This window comes from Pinus tabuliformis, chromosome 6, assembly GCF_031772625.1.
Source record: "Pinus tabuliformis cultivar Carrire ecotype Pingquan chromosome 6, CPIR1, whole genome shotgun sequence".
NCBI lineage: Eukaryota > Viridiplantae > Streptophyta > Pinopsida > Pinales > Pinaceae > Pinus > Pinus tabuliformis.
Genome location: NC_142292.1, coordinates 397541383 through 397560454, shown reverse-complemented (window position 1 = coordinate 397560454; position 19072 = coordinate 397541383). Strand labels below are relative to the sequence as shown.

At 36.1% G+C, this 19072-nt stretch overlaps 1 protein-coding gene across 3 annotated transcripts in view; it reads left to right on the top strand.

Moving 5' to 3' along the window:
- The window catches only part of LOC149258978 (initiator tRNA phosphoribosyl transferase family protein), a 180660-nt gene extending 161997 nt beyond the window's left edge, over positions 1 to 18663 (top strand). For 2 of the 3 annotated variants that reach the window (XM_089417108.1, XM_089417112.1), the window contains exon 7: positions 18364 to 18663. In XM_089417108.1, coding sequence (XP_089273234.1) covers positions 18364 to 18533 — 170 coding nt within the window. In that variant the 3' untranslated portion in view covers positions 18534 to 18663. The remainder of the gene's footprint in view (positions 1 to 18363) is intronic. The other variant, XM_089417118.1, reaches the window with a different exon arrangement.
- Positions 18664 to 19072: the final 409 nt, after the last annotated feature.

Sequence of the window (19072 nt, the reverse complement as noted above, 5' to 3'; positions counted from 1 at the left end):
AGGCAACAATTAACAGATGTAGAGGAATTAACCAAGACAGACAGTTCAGTTAATTAATCTCTTTAAATGATTATAACTTTGCAGGGGATTTTAGAGAGATTGACACTCAATCTATTCTTACCTAGATCTCCTATGTTACCTTGAACATGTGCAGAAATAAGGTATGAAAGTACTAGAAAAACAATAGGAAAAACAATTTTTGTCAAGAACTGGAGCTAGAATACTTCAATTAGGAATTCTGTAATAAAAGTTTTACAAAGTGACAGGGTTTTGGCATCAAAAGCCAACCCTTTTACAATCAAAATCAAATAATATATAGAATAAATCTCTCCTAAATTGTTACAATATTTCTGGAATAAAATCCTAAACAATAAACTAAAAATAAAAAGAATCTCTGAAAAACTGCAGGAAATTTGGAGTTGTTTGCAAGTCTTTTGCCTTGAACTCTTGAGTTGCTTAAGCTGTCTGCTAGAAAACTGCACTTTGATCCCAGTTTGTTGATCTTCTGCTGCTAGGTGTCCTTTGAATGCTGATATCTTTGCCTCTAAATCTGAATAAGAATGACTGTTGAACTTCGTCCTTCAAATGCTGAAAGCATGTCTATAATTTGGTTGACTGATCTTTTTTGCTAAGTGTTCTTTCAATCTCCAATGCTTGAATTGACCAATGATTTTATGTCACTTTTTAAAGTGCTTCACCATTGTCATAAAATATTTGGGAAGAAAATATTTTGATAAATGTTTTCCCAATATTTTGTTTAAACCTGTAAATTCATATTTCTCTATTTTCATGAATTTCATAAATGAAATTCTCATAATATCTCCTTAAATGATTTCATCTCGTAAATCCATCCATTGTTTGAAATCCATGTCTTGTTTTTCCTTGAATTTATATATTTATGAATAAATAAAATTCATAAACATATTTCATAAAACCATCGACTGATTTCCTTCCCATGGTTTTGAAAACCATGTACTGTTTTGCCATGATTGGTAAAATACCTCTTAGTTTCCCTTTTTTACTTCTGTAAAATATTTGGATAAGAATTTATCCAAATCTTATGTTCCCGTACATTTTCTCTTTATGATTATTTTCCTCTTTATACCATAGCAAAAAACAATATTTCTCCTTTGTAAAATTTCATTTGACCTCATTTACTTAGCCTCCTTTCTCCTCAATCTTTCACTCGTAAGTTCATTTCATAAACATATCACTGTAATTATCTTTTTTTAACGAACTTTATAATGTATAAGCTCGCTTCTATGTAATTTTAAATTTAAACCAATGTAAAAATGGTTTTACAAAGGGGTAGCTGGTAAACGGTTTTGGAGGGGGGTAGTCCAAAATGAACGAGGGGAGGACAGTTGTAAAAAGTTGTAAAGGTGAAAGGACTTTTTGGAGTTGGGGGGGGATAGGTTAAAAGTCGAATTGATTTGACATTTCACAAAACTCGATGCATTTTATATTAGGGTGGTTTAATGTGTGAAGTTGGGGGTGGGACATAGGCTTATTTTGACTTTTTGACTTGGTTGACATATTTAATATGATAATAAATGTGGTCTATATAGTTTAGAGATTGGGTTTATTATTTTTAAACTAAGTTTTAATATTTTAAATAAATAAACATGTTGCAAGGCAAAGATCCATTTGGTTGTCTGTTTATCATGGGATCCATCAAGTTTGAATCTGAAGAGGAGTCTCTCTCAACCGCTTCAGTGTAATCCATGATGCCAAGTTTCAGACAGCATACTTCCCTTAAGGAAGTCCTCATCATCTCTTTGTTACACTTCTAATCCCAAGTTATTGATCATATGGGCTCAGAGGTTAACGCCCTCTGGGACTGAACACAACGATGATCTAAATCCTAATAGAAGAAAAATTATTAGCATATATGAAACCAAATATCAAATACATACCTTCAATCATGAAGAATGGTTGGAGTCTGCATCATATGTCCATCATTCCAAGCATGCCAAGTCCAGGGGACTTGCTTGAGTCCGTTCTTCAATCTGTTCTCAAGTGCCTCAAGGCTCTAAGGTAACTGTAAGTATGCTTCTTCCTTAAGCAGATCATGGAGGAAGCTCACTTCACATTCATCTGATAGTAGTACATCTGGAAACACGTGCTAGGATCTTGTCACAGTCCATCTTCTTTGAGAGCATCTATTTTTTTATCACTATTTAATATCACAGAAGCATCTAACACTACTATATCTTATCATCTAGAATGGTCCTTGCATGCAAGGCATATAGCTTCTCATCTTCAGAATATCTCATTGTTACATGACAATTTGCTCCCTTTAAATAGGAAGCCTCTTCAGTCATAGTCATCAACCTGGGGGATTGCAATCCTTCCTTCGAGGTTTGGGCCCTTGTCCATTACCAATCTATTCAGAAGGGTGGCTCTGCATCCTCCTCAATCTCAATATTGAGGACTAGGTCCTTATATCCATCTGATGTAACCTGTAAACCCCAGAACAAGAGTAAGAGCAATAATAACATAATGAAAGTGTACCTGATAATAAGGTAGGACTGTCTATCTTCTCTACATATAAGAGTGGCTTTTTCATTGTCCTACACACGCTCCCTCTTGGAGTTTACTCTTCCTGCACCAAGTCCCTCTGAGAGCTAACTCTTCCTTCAATGCTCTACATCATGATGATCCTTGAGAAGGATTTGCTTTCCTTGAACACAGCCTCATCCAAGAAGTAAAGCATTTTAATATTCATGCAAGAAGAATAAACAATAGACTAAAATGATAAATCTAAACAAGAGCAGAAAATAACATCAGTCTTGAAAGTAATTATCTTGAGGAAGTTCTCAGCTCCCTCTTGATCTTGCACCACAAACCATCAACCATATGTCAATATCGTCTTTAGAAGAAATATGTCTTCTTGAATACCACCTATATTCTCATTCCACATCTTTACAAGCCCGACTGACTATGATCACTAGATCTGAATCATATCATCTCCTATTGGGTAGGAGATAAGTCCATCTAGGGTTTCACTGAATATGTTACAGGTACTTGAATAACTGAATGGCTTCTTACAAATCATATCATGAACAATTTTGAATCATACCAGGCCTTTTCCATATCAAGTCCACTCATAGGGTTTCTCTCAAACCCTAGCTTCTGTTTGCAAAAAAGGCTTCCTAGGATTTCCTACAAACCCTAGCATTCTTTTAGGTCTGTGCAACCTTCATCTCTTTCACTCTTCTCTTATCCATTGGTGTCTTCATAGGGGTGATCTCAATGACTTTTCTTCAGCCCACCTCTGATACCATGTTAATTTTTAGGGCTAGATCTCTATTGTAGATAATTGCAATTTAAAAATTTTTCAAATTTTTCATATTACATTCACCCCATAACATCATATCATCATTAGCAATTATGTAGAGAGAACAATAATATCAATAACGCAGCGGAACAATAAGGAACAACAAAAGAAAAGCATACACAATAGGGACACCAGGTTTTAGGTCAGAGACCAAGGCAAAACACCACAAGGGGGAAAACCCAACCATATTCTTCTTATATTAGATATTCATCAATTGTTCAGCTAAGATACAAAGTACAATAAGAATGAGAAACATCAATCACATCAGGCTTCTTAGGGCTAATCCAAGTCAGTTCACAACTACGTTTGTGAACTGAACGATCTGATTTTTGGAGAGTTGTTGTCATATCACTATCACAAGAAGTAACATCCATGTCATAGGGATAAATGTCATTAAGGAACATCATCACTATCATGAATCAGTACTGTTAAATGTCATCAAATGTTATCAAGAATCATCTTTGTCAAGAGTCATAAGAACAGGTGTCATCACTATCAAGTGTCATCATCAAAGATATACTATCATCAAACGTTATTGTCATGATGTATTGTCAACATGGTAACTGACATCATATAAGAGCAACGACGTTGTCATAAAGTCACTATCTTCAGAATAAATACATCTTCATGAGTACCACCTATATTCTCATTCCACATCTTTCCAAGCCCGGCTAACGATGATCACTGGATCTGAATCATATCATCTCCTATTGGGTAGGAGACAAGTCTGTCTAGGGTTTCTCTGAAGCTGTCACAGGTACTTGAATAAATGAATGGCCTCTTACAAATTATATCATGAACAATTATGAATCATACTAGGCCTTCTCCATATCAAGGCCACTCCTAGGGTTTTTCTCAAACCCTAGCTTCTATTTGCAAAAATAAAGGCTTCTTAGGGTTTCCTTCAAACCCTAGCATTCTTTTAGGTCTCCGCAATCTTCATCTCTTTCACTCTTCTCTTATCCATTGGTGTCTTCACAGGGGTGATCTCAATGATTTTTCTTTAGCCCACCTCTGATAACATGTTAATTTTTAGGGTTAGATTGTTCTCTGTTGTAGATAATTGCAATTTAAAACTTTTTCAACATTTTCATATTACATTCACCCCATAACATCATATCATCATTAACAAGTATGTAGAGAGCAATAATATCAACAATGCAACGGAACAGTAGGGAACAACAGAAGAAAAGCATACACAATAGAGACACCAAGATTTACGTCAGAGACCAGGGCAAAACCCAACCAAATTCTTCTTCTATTAGATATTCACCAATTGTTCTGCTGAGATACAAAGTACAATAAAAATGAGAAACATCAATGACATCAGGCTTCCTAGGGCCAACCCAAGACAGTTCACAACTATGTTTGTGAATTGAACGATCTGATCTCTAGAGAGTTGTTGTCATATCACTGTCACAAAAAGTAACATCCATGTCATAGGAATGAGTGTCATCAAGGAACATCATCATTGTCATGAATCAGTACTGTTAGATATTATCAAGAATCGTCTTCGTCAAGAGTCATAAGAACAGGCGTCATCACTATCAAGTGTCATCATCAAAGATATATTGTCATCATATATCATAAACATGGTCACTGACATCATATAAGAGTAAGGTCACTATTATCACCACCATCCAAGATTACTGTCATCGTGTACCATAAACATGGTCACTAACATCATATAAGAGCAAAGTCACTGTCATCACATAAGAGTAAGGTCACTGTTATCACTTCCATGTCATTCATTAAGGTCTTTGTTATGTCATCCTTTAAGGTCATTGTTATCATTGCCATGTCATTCATCAAGGGTATGTTATATATTAAGATCATTGTTATTCCGAGGTTACTGCTATATATATTGCCATACAACAAGGGTACCTCCACATCATAAACTACCACAGATAATTAATATGAGCCATAGTGAAGTAAAATTAATTCTAAATACTAAAAGCCACAATAGAAGCAAGCGACTATATAAGTGAAACATTGTAATATAATGTGAGCTTCTTAGTATAGAAAGCGAGCCTCAGCGTATGCGATGACAGAGATATCAAGCCACTGTGTATATCGAGCAAGCCAATATAGTGAACCATAGAATATAGAGTGTGAACCACATAACATAAGTGCGAGTAATAATAATAGTAGCCATTGCAAGCCTTAGAACAAATACTAATGCGATGTCATGAAGATAGACAAACCACGAACCAATAGAACAAACCATTGCAACAATGCAATGCCACAGAACCATTTCTAAAGCGATTTCATTAAGCCACTATAATGTATGTTGTGAACCATAGAAAAGATGGGAGCATTGTAGAATGCAAGCGACACTAATATAGATACGAACCACCGGAAAGATGCGAACACTGTAAATATGCATGCCATACGATCCACAGAAAAATATGCGTGCCATAGAGACATACGATCCACAGGAATCAAACAATGCCACACTGTAATGTATGATGCGATGCCATAGATCTATAGAAAATATGTGGATCTCATCACAGAGAAATGTGAGACCATACACAGAGAATTGCATGACCATACCATAGAGGTTATACTATAGATATCATCTAGCCATACCACTCAGATTAGCGAGCCATAGATCCAAGCCTCCACAGAGATTATAGATGCAAGTCACAAAAGATGTTATGCCATACGAATCACAAAAGATAGTGCAAATAGCTTACCAAATGGAGGAATGGGTGTGCTAACATGTAGTATCCCAAACTAGGAAATACAATGAATACCAAAAACATGCACTAAGCTATAGCAAGAAAATACAATCATGCAAGCACAATTTTTACACAAGCAGAAATAGATCAATAAACCATAGAATAATAGCAACAAATCTAAGCCATTTTATTAAAATTTCTCTGGAGCTTAGTACAATAGAGTAGAATGATAGAACCTAGGCTTGCTAATGCAAGCATGCAATACCCAGGTGAAGATCTAAGCAAAACTCCAACTGAAATGGCTCAATCTGTCCCAATACACTGCCCAGAAAATTTTGTTGTTGTTGCTAGAGGTGAACTGTGATTTATGCCATCAAATTTGCTCCAAAAATTTTGCAAAATTAACTGGAGGCTTCTCTCACCCAAATCTACCAAACCCAGAAAAATCTTGGGCTAATTCTAGCTAACCCGGAAAGCCCCAAAATGTGTAAATTACCCAGAAAATAATGTTGTTGCTGCTATTGTTGCTGCTAGAGGCAAATTGCAAAATGACCCCTCAAAACTGCTCCAAAAATTCTGAAAAATTAAAGAGAGGCTCCTCACACCCCAACCAATAAAATCCAAAAATCTTTTGAGCTAATTCCAGCTGACCCGAAATGCTCAAATAGTGTGAAAATTCCAGCGAATCCACCAATTTGCCATGTTATAAGAATGAGGATTTCAAACTCGAATATTGCCTGGAAAATTCTGAAATTTTAACCACAAACTCCTCTCGTAATACCCAAAAAAACCAAAAAAATCTTGGGCTGAATCCACTAGTCACTGAAACCCCAAAATCCGCATGTAGCCCTTCACAATCTACCAGTGAGCTATAAAAATCAAACTGTTGTAAGAATGCACACTTTCCTTGAAGGGAAACTCCTCCAAATCCCTCCAAAATTTGTTCCTGTCCGACAAAACATTATTGCTCAACCCCTACAAAATAGCTGGAAATCAAACCCACAATAGTTGATCCTCCAATGAGCAACTCAAACTGCCTCTGTGCCCAAGGAGTGGCAAACTAAGTGAATACCTGCAATAAAGCTCTGTGGAAATCCTGAATTGGACTCCCCAAATTACCTCACTAGGGAGACACTCGAAGTTCTCTGAAATGAGGGTGGAATTCCACTTGGAAATTCCTTGTGCTAAACAACACTGGTTGACTTGGCTAAGCAACTCAAGCAAACTCTCCAATTTTGAAATGAAATGCCAAAATAGAATGATCAAAATGAGGCTCTAACCTTCCTTTTATTGTTGCTTTCACTTCCTCATACCATGGTTTGATTTCTCTCACACTATGCTTTGATACCATGGTTTGATTCTTCCCATGGTTCGATTCCCTTTTTGGTAACCTCCACAACTTATGTTCACTTTAATTTTTCTTCTTTTCCTAAGTCCCAACCATTGCCTTTTCTCCAAAATTTATTTAATACCTCCACAACTTATTTCTCCTAATTTTATTTATCTAAAAATATTTATTATTCGCCAAAATTGCAAAATTGAGAATTTCCCTTAGCAAAATTATTAATTGGGGACATTACACAATATATAGAGGATTTGTCATGCGAGAAGGTGCCTCTTGGAGGCAAGTCGACTTGACCTTGATTACGAGGCCGACTTATGATTTTCATTTGACCCTTTGATAATTTGAAAAACCAACTTAATAAAATATCCTTTCAATTTCCTTTTGACATAAATATATTCTCCAAATAATTGTTTGCCCAAATATGTTTGTCTCATCAAACATCAATAATAATAATAATTCCTTTAACCAATTTTGAATTTTCTCTTTTATCTAATTTGCATTCTTCTTGGGGCAAAATGGGCTTTCCTTTAGGGCAGTGGGGTTTCTCATTGGAAATTCATCCCATAGCTGCCCCAATTTTCAACAGCTTGAATGTGTTTCAAGTTTTGTCATTGCATTTTGTATATAGCCTAAAATGCATTTTAGAAGGCTTGAATGTGTTTGAAGTTTTGTAAATGCATTTTTTATATAGCCTGAAATGCATTTCAAGGTCATACTAGGGGTCCCTACAACACATTTCCAAAATGGTTTGGGAAATTTTTGACTTGGATTTTTACTGTGTTGGACCAGAAATGCTGTAATTACTAGTAATTTTAATATTAAAGTAAAAGTTTGCATTTCCTTTATCTTTCCTTTTCTATCATTTTACTTAAATTTGTAATATTATGATTAACAGTTTCAAGACTTTTGAAAGTGGTTTCATACTCGTTGGACTTCATATGGAGAAAGTAGAATTTCATGTCCCATTTAGAGTTCATCAAACTTAATGCTTTTTAAGGATTTTAGGGTTGGCAAGATTGCAACATTTTCATTGGATCTTGTCGTGTATGAGGATATGGGACTGGTATTTATCAAGAGCACCAAGCTCTCTATGTGCCCCAATGTTGGTGGTGTTGATGGTTGAATTCTCGTATTACTGCCTAAGCAAAAATGTACCCTTCACTCAAGCCAAAATTGCTAATTTGGTGTGTTATGTTTTTCTACCATATTTTAGGGCTTGGACAGGGCAATCTCATCAAAATTAGTTGGCGTTGATTGCTTAGAGGATTGTGGTAGACGCAAAGGTTAGATGAGGCAACATGTGATATTAATGATGAGGATCTCATTATAAGTGATGGTGCAACATTGCTTGTCGTATATGTTTGTTATTTAAATGTTCTTGCTCATTTATTCATTATTCTTTCTTTCATACTTTTGAACACATTGTGCTATTTATAAAATAGCACATTATATATACCCCATTTCCAAAAATTTTACGGTCACATTTCTAATGCATTTCTATTTTGGAAGCTCATACTCATTTTCTTGTATTGTGCAACTCAGGGTACTATGCACATCAAATTCTAGTTGGGCATCTACAATCTCTACAAACTCTAACTGGAAATACAATGGCCAAGCAAGACATCATCCAACCAATCTCCAGAAAAAGGCCAAACATCACACCAATGTCAAACCCAAAGATCTCCCATTTGCATCATTCAATCTATCAAGGAGATTCACACACCTGCATCCTATAAGCTATAATACTAAACACTTGCATATCACAAGCCAAGGAACCATAGCGCTAGTATGGCAATAGCACTAATCCTTGTTACAAGAGAATACATGATTCTCTAACATCATACCAACTATCAATCTCTAAGATACAAAGTAATTGTTCTTAATAAACACAATGGCCAAGCAAGGCATCCCACCAATATCCATAAATAGGCCAAACATCACACCAATGTTAAACCCAAATGTCTCTTGTTTGCTTCATTCAATCTATTAAGGAGATTCACACACTTGCATCCTACAAGCTACAATACTTGACACTCGCATCTCACAAGCCAAGGAACCCTAGCATCCCACTAGCACTAATCCTTGTACAAGAGTAATACATGATTTTCTAACACCATACCAACTATCAATCTCTACGATACAAAGAAATTGTTGTTAACAAAGACACTCCTTTTATCTAGACGAAGGTGAGAGAGATCAACAATAAAACATGGACTAAGTCCAAAAGCAACCCTAGGCTAAGTCAACAAGCAAAGCCCCAAATGGAGTGGTCCTCAAAGCAAGGTATCCAAATGTCAAACTATTGTTTGACCAACACCCAAGGTGGTGTGTCATCTAAGTTAGATTACCACATGTTAAGCACTCCTCCAAGTGTGCCATCTAATCAATGGCTTCTCATCTCAAGCATTCCTTCCAAAAACGTATGTAATCGATCAACCTCCAAGTGCCTAATGCCATCTTCTAAAGTGGTTACTAGTTACACCATGTGTGTCAAGCCCTCATCTTCCTCAAACAGTGCACCCTTGTAAAAGGTGCCCAACCATGTGCCAACTACTACATCAAGAAATATGTGCCCCTAGCATTGATCCCAAGGAAAGGATATGCCTAGCCTAAGCTCAACAAAGTAAGTAATCAACAAAGGCGCTAGGAGACCACAGGCCCTCCACATCCCATGAAATGTGTAATGTACCCAGATGCTTCCTTTGGCAATCATTGCCCTCCACACAAAAATTTCCCCTCTTATAACCAATTGTTATGCTAAATTCAAACTCTAACAAGAAGTTAACATAATTCATAAGAAATACAAATATGTGGAAATAACATTGCATATTTCAAACTCATTCATCAACATATTGCAACTATAAAGATTTTAATAGTCAAGCATAAACACTTATTTGTAAATGAGTTCAAGTCCACTAAATGGATTATGGAGGAGTGATTCACTACTGAGCCAATTGACAATGGATTCCACCCCCAAGTCAAACCATGGTACCACCAAGATGAAGGAAGCTCTAAACTCACCTAGTGCAACCTATTTCTCTCATGACATATCTAATCTACTCACTATTGAGCACTCCAGGCCCTCATCCAACTACTAGTCTATTATGGCACTCTCCTCTCTTTCACAAAACAAAGAAGACCTTCCTTTTCATTGGTCCAAAAAGTTTCTTGAGGATCTTCTTTCTTTCTATTGCAATTAGAAAGAGTTGAATACTATTGGTTTCTTTTTGGGAATAACTTGGAGGAGATACACTTGGATTAGGCTATCAATGAGCAATGTTGATAAGGTTGCAAGTGTGTGGTGTTTGCATCAGCTAATGTGGGCATTCTAGCCATGGTTTTACTCTCAATATCATCCCATTTTCTCTCATTTCTTAGTAGGAAGTCCCCACCCTCCATAGGCTCTTTCCAATGACAATTTCATGGGGTTCTCTTGCCATTATAGGGATAATAATGATGGTTTCACATGGGTTCCTCTAGAGCAAGGAGAGGAAATATATTCGAGTAGAAGAGAAATGCTCAATGGAGAATGGAGAAGTGATCCATGACGATGGTGAACTGTGCTTTCCCCCAAGAGTTTGCACAAGACAAGTTGGCTGTTCTCAAGAAGCCTTGGGAAACATCCAAGGGGCAACACATGGCAAAAATTTATAGGAACTATTTGTAAGGAAACATGGACAAGAAAGGTTGTACCTTCTAAAGACAAGTGTCAATTCAATTACCCATGCACCCCTTTTCCTCCTCCCTTCTTGTGGTATCATGTTCCTCTTGTTGCTTTTCAAGCAACCTTTTTGGTGGAAAACACATTATTATGTTATTTTTTTATTCATGACTTTACATACAAAAGCACACTCAGTAAGCATGACAACCACATCACAATCCAAGTTCATCACAAATTCACTAGTCAAGCATTGACGGTGAGCTTTGTAATGCATTTGTTGATATTTCTAGCTTGCGCAGGTACTTCTACAGGAGCTTAAGTGTTTAGGCATTCAAAAGTCGCCCAAAGTCTCTGTTAAGAATATAATTCATATAAAAATAATAAATGTGAATATAATATAATAATAATAATTAATAATTAATTAACTAATAGTTAGTTAGTTAGTAATGAAGAGGCATGTCTTAGAGACATGACCATTCATGAAAGGGCACCTGCCTAGGCATATAAGCGGGCCCTCATTGTAATCATTTCACACATCTTTTATACATTCAACAATTCTTATATACAATTACTACTTGTTCTGCGATGGATAATTACATATTTCAGTTTTTCTGAATTATTCCATTGTGTATACGAACTTTGTTCATTACATTGGTATCAGAGCATTCCTCTGCATATATAAACTTTGTTCGTTACATTGGTATCAAAGCATTCCTCTGCGTATACGAACTTTGTTCATTACAATCTCTTTAGGACACTTTCCAAGTATTGAATGAGTTGCTATTGTAACTTAGTCTAAGTTTAACTTAGGAAAAACACAATTAATTATTTTGGGTATTGAGGTAAAGAAACTTAGGAAAAGTAATGTATTTGCTTTAGTGATCATGTTTTAATTTCAACTATTGATCTCAAGTGAAGCGAGATCTAATTTCGGCCATCCATCACTTTGGAGATTAGGGTTAGGGATTTAGCTCAACGAAAAGTTATAAAAGGCAAGGCTAAGGAGAGGAGAAAGACACACCATACAATGACACAAACCATTGAGAGAGATTTTCTCAAGTGAGTAGTGAAGGAAGGTGCAAGGGTGCAACATTGGAGATCCAGATTAGCCAAGCAGATCAAGGACAGATCTAGGGCCTGATCAGCGGGATCAGATCCAGGGTATGTTGTAAATGTATTTTCCTTAGTTGGGCCATTATCCCAAGATGGGAACCCAAGTAGGTTTAGATTATTAATTTAATGAAGAACCATTTATTGCGCAGAATTTGTATGTGTCACATGTGATTGAGATTGGTTAATGTTTTTGCTTCTAAATAATTGTGTTATGAACCTAGTTGTGCTTTTATTCAATAGATCAGTAATAACCTGCTGGGAACGAATTGTTTAACAGCGTCATTGTATCTTAGCCCATACAGCTTGACTCCCATCATATAAGTCACATCATTCGAACAATACATGATTTAACATATATGATTCAAAGGTTGAAACCAGGGTATTACAAAGCTCTCTACCAGCTAGGTGAAAACACCTTTGGAGCAACCAAAAGCTAGCAGTTTGTGCTGAAAGATATCCCCAAAGGTCGAACAATTCCACTCAATTAGTTTAGGCCAAACTTTCTGTATTACCTTGGGGTTTCATCGATCACCCATTCTTGGATGTTATCCCCGAAATCCAGATGGGATATAGTTACATTTCTTGAATCTGAAACGGATGTTCAGAGATCTTTCAAGTCTTGTTTGTTGGAAAAGGCTCGACCGATGATCTGAACCCGTTCCCGGGAAAGTATTGCCTTCTACCTCTGGGTTCTCAAAACGGTACTCATCATAAAGGAACCTATCAAGTCTTTCAATCACTAAACTGTTGATGCTCTGGTTTTTCCACTTAAACAACCCTTTCTTGGGAAAATTGTCTACAAGATGGAGCTCTTTCATCTTCTCTCCTAATCTGATTTCTGCCTTCTCTAACCTCCACAATCTTCGGCTCTTTTCCAAATGAGAAAAGCATTGTGTTAAAGCACCTTGCTCCAGTAAGGTTGCCAAAACCTCTCTCTGAAATTGGGTTGTGGAGAGGTTCAAATCAACGTTGACATTTCTCCATCCTCTTATGTCCACTTACTGCCTTATGTTTTTGCATGCTGTGCAAGTTCCTCATTCTCTTTGTCTTCTAATTCTGGTACCAAAACTGCCACATTACCCTCTGTTATTGCACCTTTTTCATTTCATTCTTCTTGTTGCTTTGGTTCTTTGAATCTTCTATGTATTTCACTCTTTTTGCCCCTTTCTTTGAATTTATCTCAAATTGGTGTTCCATTGATGGGGATTCTTGATGTGGGTTCACAATTTCTATTACTGTCACTTCTTCTCCCTTGGCCACGTCAATCTTGTGAGACAACATGCTGTATTGAGAGAGGAGCCCCCCCCCTGTACTTTTTCCATTTCCGAGACATTGGCTTTTGGCTGCTTTATTTCTTTTTTCCCTTTTCGTTGTTATTTAAAAATTTTGTTGGAAAGTCCTTTTGCTTTGGCTGCACTATTTGAAGGGTTGAATGCATTCTTCATCTTGGAAATCCAAAATATTGATGCCTGGATCAATTGGGAAACATTGATACACACAGACGTAGGCATATGATGTGTATCTCCCCATATTTGTTACTTTTGACGCCTTCACATAAGCCCCCAAGGCATTGTTGACATCTTGAAAAACATCCTCCCACCAACACACTCCAATGGTAGAGAGTACATGCATGCACACACAACAGGGCCTTTGAGAATGGATCAAAATTAGTTTGCCAAAAGCTCATATCAGCCCTCTTGAATTGAAGAAGTGAGGGCCTTCTTCAATTATGCATTATTTGTTCTTTGTTCAAAAAGACCCGTGTTCAAAAAAACCACAATGAAGAATCCCTTAGCACATAGCTTGAACTCTATCAATCTGTTGTATGGTTTTGCATGTGCTGTATGTATTCTCCCATCTCTAGTGAGAGAAGCTGTAGCCTTGGATCTATTTCGCTTTTCCAAACATTTCCCATGATATTTCCAATTTGGCCCAACACTAGCCAATTTCCAGGTAGATATATTAGACGCTTGCCCTTCACTTTAGCCGCCACATCCTTGTGGGAAGAAGGGTCAGATGGATGCCCCTTAACCCTGGGCTTGAAGCCATCTCCTTCGCCGTCATCAATCAAACCCTGACCCTAGTTCATAGTGTCCTCACTTGACTCTCTACCCTCAGATGTCCTTTATCAAACCTTCCAGACGGATCTTTTATATCTAGCTTTAATACTTTTAAATAATTGCATCAAAAGAGCGGCAACACTTGATGTATGGTATTGTCTCTCATAGAATATATAAACCTTCGTTTTAAATACTGCTCATCTCCAGCGAGAAAATTTGTAATCTTCGATTTCCTGCTGCCTTTTTCAAACATTTCCGGGGTATTTTTCCAATTTGGCCCAACCCTCGGCCATTTCTGGCTGGGTACATCAGGCGTTTCCCCTCCCCTTCAGCGACCAATCCTTGTAGGGAAGAGGGGTGAATGGATGCCCTCTCTCCCCGAGCTTGAAGCCATGGCCTTCGCTTTCACCAATCAAGCTCCAACCCTAGCTCAGAGCCCTCAGTTGATTCATTGCCCCCAGAGGTCCTTCATCAAACCTTCCAGATGGGTCGCTTGTATCCAATTTTAATAGACTTAAATTAAATAATTACATTCAAAAATAGGCAGCATTACCTCTCGCATAATCTCTTTCCTTTTCTATTTTTTTGGAGAGATATTGCATATATTCCTCAAAATATGTACACGAATACAAAGAATTACAATCAAGATTATACAGATACGTACAACGAGCGATAAACTCTCTAAAATGCCGGGTTTTAGTATATAGGAACTAACCACATTTAGCATCCTTCTTTGGTGGAGACACACAGGAGACATTGATTTTGATTTTGGAGAGCCAAAATTCTTATTGCTCAGTTAAAGACTAATTCTCATCAACTCTATTGTGAAACAGAGCGCTGGAAAAGGCCAAAAGAAGTGTGGAAGGAAAGAGTATGTATTTTTTGTGCTTCTGGAAAAGTGGAAACAGAAAAGCATTTCATTTTAGAATGAGAAGCCTTCAAAAACAAAAGGGAAAGTTATGCAGATATTCTGGCAGCTAGCTCTTGGGATAATCTATTTAGCGATGGATTTGTCCAGAAGCTAGGAGCGTTTATTGTGAGGCTTCACAGGAAAAGGGTCGAATATATCAACCAGATGAAAAAACAATCTGTCCCATAATTGTGAGGCTTCACAGGAAAAGGGTCAAATACATCAACCAGATGAAAAAACAATCTGTCCCATAAGCTAACCCCGGGACGTTAAAATAATTTTATTCCTTTTTTTCCTACTTCACCGAGAGCTTTTTGGAACGAGAAAAGAGAACTAACACATCAAAAATACACTTACAATGCATTTTCCATGATAAATAATAAAATAGTCCTACTGTACTAACTCACGGTCAAAGCCAATCATAAAGAGACGGAACTAGACTCCCTAAAATAGCAGCTCTTGCAACATAAATGCAACCCTCTAAAGAACTTGCTTCCAACATCACGGGCAATTTGACGCTCCGAAAAAATATTCTTGACTGATTCCAACTTAGACTTAGAACAGATAGGTTACCTATTATTTGTAAAGCTGCTTGATTGATTCCAACTTAGAACATATGGGTTACCTATCATCCGTAAAGCTGATATTATATTCTTTCTGTTTTTGTTGATGTTGCATATGAACCCTGTCAAATTTGACCAACCTATAATCTAAGGGTTTATGCACACTGGGGTTTGAATCTGGGTTATTGGTATGTCAGTGCCATTCTCAACCAATAGACCACATCCCTACTCTTACCATGAAAGGTCAATTAGAGGAGAAAGGTTTCACTTAGATATAAGCCAGTAATGATGAATTTTCTCTTTGCAAAGATTAATTACATTTCACTAGCGTTTCTGTCTTGTACTTCGTATATTTATGTAATTTTTATTTTATAATGTTCTTTCAGTTTCAATATTTTTTTAATTTTTTTTATAAAAAAAATTGGTATTTTAAATTTTGTTTTTTTCTGGGCAAGGATTAAGTACATTTCATTAATGTTTTTTTTTACATTGTATATTGACGTAATGGTGTTCGGTATTGTAAATTTCTGCCTTTTTTTTCATTGAAATTTTTCTAGTTTTCTGTTTAGCGGGAATTTTATTTAGAAATTGTACTCATTCATATTTAGTATGTCAATTGGATGTAACCTGAGTGATTAATTCATTTTCCAGGTGTGACGTATTTGAGTTCATAATAAGTATATCTTTAAAATAACCTTAACCTTAAACCTTATAGTCTGAAAATCTCTCATAAATACAAACAAGATATATATTCCTTATACCAAATATAAAGATATATATACACAAAAATGAAATGGATAGCATTTCTTAATAGAGCTCTCATATAGATATATATATATATACACGGAAAATAGAAAGCTCTATGCATAAAACATAATGCAGAGGCTACAAGTGTACAAGAGGCAATTACTCCTGTATCTTTTGCGTTTGATTGCTTTGTTCACACTGTGTCGACGTTCGAACGGAGGCATAGATCACCATCTGCCTTTTCTATAATTTGCCATTTATGAGCACTTTCGTTCTAATGGGGATCGAGTGTTTCTTTTTCTTTTCACCCGGTACCATAGAACTTTCTTGTTTTCTTTGTTCACTATGTGTCGACGTTTTAACAGAGGCATAGATCATCATCTGCCTTTTCTGTAACTTTCCATTTATGAGCGTTCTAAGGGGATCGAGTGTTTCTTTTCCTTTTCACCCGGTATCATAGAACTTTCTTGTTTTCTTTGTTCACTATGCGTCGACGTTTTAACCGAGTCATAGATCATCATCTACCTTTTCTATAATTTGCCAATGGGCACTTTCGTTCTAACAGGGATCGAGTGTTTCTTTTCCTTTTCACCCAGTATCATAGAACAAATACAGCTATGCTTGTTTTGGAGCTAATATGCACTGCGTAAGATAGGATGACATTAATCTCACTCAGGAACACTAATTTGCCAATGGGCACTTTCGTTCTAACAGGGATCGAGTGTTCCTTTTCCTTTTCACCCAGTATCATAGAACAAATACAGCTATGCTTGTTTTGGAGCTAATATGCACTGCGTAAGATAGGATGACATTAATCTCACTCAGGAACACTTTTGGTTTGTTGCGATAAAGTTCAAGGAGTAAGCTTTCTTACCCTCATGGAGTCTAGGCTATTAATCTCACTCAGGAACACTGAGGACCAAAAGAGCTTTCTTACCCTCATGGAGTCTAGGCTATTAATCTCACTCAGGAACACTGAGGAACACTTTTGGTTTGTTGCGATAAAGTTCAAGGAGTAATCTTTCTTACCCTCATGGAGTTTAGGCTAAGTCATAAATTTCTGATATATTTAGTTTATGGGCCATGGGATATACTTTTTGATAGCAACTAGGTTTGATCTTGGGTGTAACCAAGATTACTCCAACAAATTACTAATTCACCATGGTAAAAATAAATAAAATAACAAATATTTTAACTAATTTTAACTAGCATATATGATTAGTTTACTCATAATTTGTGGATAGTTTGGGGTGGGTGTTATGATAAAATTTTATTTTTTTTTAGGATATTATTATAAAATTTTATTATATACAATACCCACTAATCTTATCCTATTAGTTTCCTATTTGGAAATTGATCATCATTTTCACTAGCGCATCTCCCTATAATGATGCTTTGGAGTAGATTTCCTTAATCAACTTTTTGTATTGTCTAAAAGATTGGACAAAGTTTTTTAAAATAAAGGTATATTTGTAATCAGTAATTTTTTCCCTTGAAAGGGAATGTGTAATTGGTTACAAGGGCTTGGCTAGTTTTCAGATTTTTCAAAATTTGATGTCTCGATTTACAATTCAATATATAAATATGGCTTTATTAAAATACACAGGTGTGATAGTTTGAACTGGAGCTTGAGATCTTGTATAGCCATTTGTATGTGTATGAATGCAGATATATTAGTGGTTTTTGTTGGTTTGTTACATTTTGGTGCAGTTTAGTATGGCATTATTTTCATTACCGTAAGTCAATGATATTGAGTCTTTAAGATGATTGCTATGGAATACACTACATTTTAAAGCAAAGATGGATGAGAAATTTGCACTGCAAGGTCAACAACGTTGAAACTCAAAATATAAAAGGCCATCAGTCGAACCAATCGTATTTTTTCTTTTTCCTCACCAAGACGGTATTTTGTTGGATGTAACAGCCGGCAGTTGTTTTTGCAGGAGTCTTTGATGATGGGAGGCATCTTGAAAATGTCACGGTTTCAAAATGGGACGTTAAACGACGACTTGTATACATATGTAATTTTGCATCAATTGCAAGACCATCTCGCGGAAACTTGAGACAAGTATTCAACTTTTTGATAAGAAACAAGTTTGAGTCTGACATCTAATGGCCCCGGATGTACTTGATTTTTGTGTAATTAGGAAGAAAAAAATTCAAGCGCAAGTGTAACTCTAATTGTTATGAAATTTATTACATGCAATTTGATTGATAAGGAGGGAAAATCCCGTTAAACGCAATTGTAACTCTAATTGTCATGGTATTTATTACAGGCTATTTGAGATTAACTTGTATCACTCTGGTCCATTTGATATTTTTTTGGTAAGTTTTAAAGATTTATAATTAGTTGTTTGGATGCATGCATGTAATATTACAATGATATTTTATATATTTTTATGTTCGGGTGATTAATTAAAATAAATAAAACGTTATCTTTTATGTTTTTCAATATTCAAATGTCATGTGTACGGCAATTTTTTAAAGTCATTTTAGTTCATTAACATTAATGTGATATCTCTTTGTACCTCTGGTTGTAAGAAATCAATCTTCTTTTAATGCAACCACTGTGTTTGGTTGTGTCTGTCATTTCATAGATCATGGATTTATTTGACACTAAATCTTAAATAAGGCTAATAAAATTTAATAAAA